This window comes from Corylus avellana, chromosome ca2 (assembly GCF_901000735.1).
Source record: "Corylus avellana chromosome ca2, CavTom2PMs-1.0".
Lineage (NCBI taxonomy): Eukaryota > Viridiplantae > Streptophyta > Magnoliopsida > Fagales > Betulaceae > Corylus > Corylus avellana.
Genome location: NC_081542.1, coordinates 2,117,071 through 2,120,980, shown reverse-complemented (window position 1 = coordinate 2,120,980; position 3,910 = coordinate 2,117,071). Strand labels below are relative to the sequence as shown.

The 3,910-nt window shown below is 36.0% G+C and overlaps 1 protein-coding gene across 2 annotated transcripts in view; it reads right to left on the bottom strand.

Annotated features, from left to right (window-relative positions):
* LOC132171127 (uncharacterized) overlaps positions 1–3,910 on the bottom strand; it is an 8,510-nt gene that overhangs the window by 3,498 nt on the left and 1,102 nt on the right. Inside the window, exons 2-7 of one of the 2 annotated variants that reach the window (XM_059582358.1) lie at positions 2,975–3,056; positions 2,095–2,586; positions 1,613–1,781; positions 1,357–1,509; positions 576–673; positions 273–364 (exon numbers count right to left, since the gene is read on the bottom strand). In XM_059582358.1, the coding sequence (XP_059438341.1) occupies positions 273–364; positions 576–673; positions 1,357–1,509; positions 1,613–1,781; positions 2,095–2,586; positions 2,975–3,056 (1,086 nt within the window). The remainder of the gene's footprint in view (positions 1–272; positions 365–575; positions 674–1,356; positions 1,510–1,612; positions 1,782–2,094; positions 2,587–2,974; positions 3,057–3,910) is intronic. The other variant, XM_059582359.1, reaches the window with a different exon arrangement.

Sequence of the window (3,910 nt, the reverse complement as noted above, 5' to 3'; positions counted from 1 at the left end):
GAACAAAGGGAAATCATATGCTGTTCTTTCTCATTTTCTTCTTCATGCAACTTGCTTTGGTGCCCTTCTTCAAACCTCGCCTATTTGGGAATGAAATTCAGGTGAGCCCAGATGGGAAATTCAAGATATTTCTCATCACTTTCCTTTCTTTTCTCTTTACAAAGAACCAATGGGAGAAAGGAAGAGACTTCATAATTTAACTTTAAACCTTTTCAGTGATAAACCAAACACAAGTTTTGTCAGGAATTGGAAGATGGTAAAGATGTATGTACCTTTCCAAGTTATCATTTTGTCCTTCCCAGGGCCTTAAAAAATCTTCCTCATCAAAAACAAATCCTGAGACCAAGATCTCAACTGCTAGCCTCTGATAGAAATTTTTTAATAAGAATTGAAGTTCTATATCCAGAAATTTTATGAGTAATGTTTGACAGGAAGAGAAGTGGGGGACGAGAAACAGAGAAAGATATAAAAACCCAAATATATATAGTCTTCAGATTGAAACAGAGTGAAAAGTATTCCTCATGGAACAATGAAATGTTACAATAAAATAGAAAATGGAAGCTACAAAAACTCACCCCTTGATTATGGTTTTCCCCAATAGCTTTGAATTCAAATTCATCAACACCTCCAACTCTTCTAGCCATTTTGCTCCCCGTAAGTCCAGCTCCAGCCGCTGGGTTGAAGAGACAAAGAAGTTCTCCATCAAATAAGCAAATTATCACTTTATACATAATTTCTGGACAAATATGTATCATGATAGTGTGTAAAGGACTTCTATGTAAATTGGAACATAAACTGCTAAAAGCTTTACTGATCTTTGAGGATATAGTGGCTGTTAATGGGTATAGATGACTCTTTTTAAGTTGATAACATCTAACTATAAAGACAACAAGAAAAACTTATGCACTTTTAGTCAAAATCCCTTTAAACAACTAAAGGATCACATAACGACTTGCTATAACAACCTAAATGCCAGTATAACTGTGCATTTCTCCATGAAATCTGCATTGAAACCATTCTATTTGATCATTCAGTGCAAAGAAAATTTTTTGATCATGCAACAAGAAAAGCTTAATAGGATTACCCCCAGAGCTCAGTCAATATGCATTATTCCTCCTTTAAAAATGTTAGTCACTTAAGTAGTAAGGACATTTCTGAAAAGGAGCTATATCACAGTTAAAAATAACACCCATATAAGACATCTAAAGACATGTTAAAAATAACCATATTGTATACTGCTTCATAAAACAAACAGTGGACACACAAAGACATACGTTTTGTTCTTGTAAAGGGAAAAAAGAATAATGCTACAGTTTGAGAAGAATCTTAAAGTAAGAAATGCAATCAAGTAGTCACCTCCAAATGATGCAGCAACAGCAACTGAACCAGCGACAGTTCCTGCAGCACTTGCAGCTGCAGCAAACCCACCTGCTCCAATCACAGGGATGAGAGTGCCTAATGTTGGAGCTAAGGCACTAAGTCCTGCAGCAATCGCTGGGGCAGCTAATCCTGTTGAATATTGAAAATGGAACTGAAGAGTCAACCACTAAAATGATAAAAGAAGTGTTTAAAGTGGGACTTTCTGAGAAGAAAAAATTTGAGGGCTCCATACCACCAGTAACTGCCATCAAGGCTCCTCCAGTTATTGCTGCAGCACCAATGATACCACCGCGCTTCCATTTAGCCCATTTTCTTTCTGAAGATTGCTTTCCTTCTCCCTTTGATTCCTCCTCTTTTGCTAAAGCCATGGCAGAGCAAGCAACCATGACCTCTATCGCTTCCTGCAAGGCAAAAATTTCCCTTAACAAGATGAAAAAAATAAAAACATGGTCTTTAATTTAAACAAAGAAGAAAAATTACAATTCAGTATTATGAAAGTACACAGATACAAGTACAATTACAAGTGATTAAATAGATGAGGAAAAAGAATTCTAGCTCCATCTTGATATGCATTGAACGTAAGACAACACATTATCAGGAGCTAAGAGATCTTTTTTACATCTATCATAGAGCCTAAAATAATCAGAATTGCCCATTATCTACATTTAGTAATTTACAATGACCAACAGAGTACCAAGAGGTTGTGTTACAAACCATTTTTGCCCACTTGATATCAAGCCAAGTTGCCAGCAACCGCAGAGCAACACGATGTCGAGCATCGTAGCCCTTCCTTCGCTGGCTACGTTTTTTGTTGTCATTGCGTGAATCTGCCAGACAAGCTGAAAGAAGCAGATAGAGAACTGTCACTTTCCTCTGATTACTGAGCATTGTTACCTCTTCAATTGGTTTCTCGTCCATTTTAGTTATTGACCCAAGATGTGCATCTTTATCGTCAGACATGTTACTATCTGTCTCCGGGACCAAGTGTACATCTGCAGCTTCAGAGCTTGATTGCACTTCAGCAGTGGATAATTTTTCACGACATTCATGTTCGTATTCACGATGCTTTTCCCTCTTCGACTTGGAAGATTCAGAATCTTTTTTCATGCTAAGTGCAGTAGCATCAATAGCTTTTGACAAAGCAAGTTCCATATCTGCCCTTTGAGAAGAATTATCACCACTTTCTTCTGAGAGTAACCTCAAGAACTGTGACAAGATGAAAGCTTAAGCATAAAGAATACAGACTTGACAAATCAAATATCTAAAGTATGAATCTAAACCAAATACTACAAATGCTTTACCAAGGAAAATAATTTTTTTTTTTTTTGATAGGTACCAAGGAAAAGAAATATCTGAGTGACAAATGCAGAAAGTAACAATATAAAATGCTCTAAGACTTTTTATCTGAGATTGAACTTTTGGTTGGTATGGAGCATTGAGATGATCTATTCTAGGCCCCTGATTTTGATTTTTCTAAAATCCACTTTTTAAAGATCAAATGTCATGCAGCCAATCCTCAAACAAGCTTTGCACATTCTTGCCTCTATGCATGCCTGTGAGAGGGAAAGGACATGCAAGAAATCAAACAACCTACCGCTCCAACATGATGCTTAGCTGGAGAATACCCGGTGGTTTCCTCAAGTCCAGACCATGCGCTAGAGTCAATCTCTAAAAATCTGTTCACAACAGGGTCAACAACCAAATTCAATGATCACTCTCAGAGAAAAACCCCAGTAAAAAACCTACAACCATAACCATTGATTTACTTGCTAAATAAAAGTTAAGGTTAAATTTCTCTTTCTATCAGCAGTAGGGATCAAACCCAAAACCCATCCCAACCCTATAGGCAAGCCAAAATTTTGTTTTACAGCGCCTTAGTTATCATAAAGTTAACAACACATATAAACCGACCCAAATACCAAATAGTGGTATTAGGCTCAGGTGAGCAGAATTATTCTTTACTTTATGAATCATTAATAATGAAAAATCCAGGACTCAGCACCTTATACATGACTTTCTTTAGCTTTCCCAACTACCAAACAGAGCAAAACGAAACACTGGAACTCTACAAATCAGCATATGAGTACAGAAAACAAAATAAAATCATCAAGTTCCAAAATGACCCATCTCGGCTACGCTCACCTTTCATTTAGCAGCTGAAAAATAAGTGAAGCTGACAGCTGTGACTACACCAATCATTGAGATTGGTACATTAAAAAACTTATTTTATGAAGAATTTTTCCTAACAACAATAAGTGAAGCTGGTTAGTCCACTCTGTTCTCTTTACCATACAATTTAACATTTTGTCTTTACCTTTTTTTTAATATATATAAGTAATGAAAATATTATTAAAAGCGTAAGGCACCCTCCTCAAGTATATAGGAATTTATACCATGTCAAAATATATATATATATATATATATATATAGGAATTTATACAAGAGAAGCAACCTAGCTAGTAAGGGCAAAAAGAACAAGAAAATCATGATAACTAATCACCAAAGGAAAAACATAAGTAATTGTCCAAAG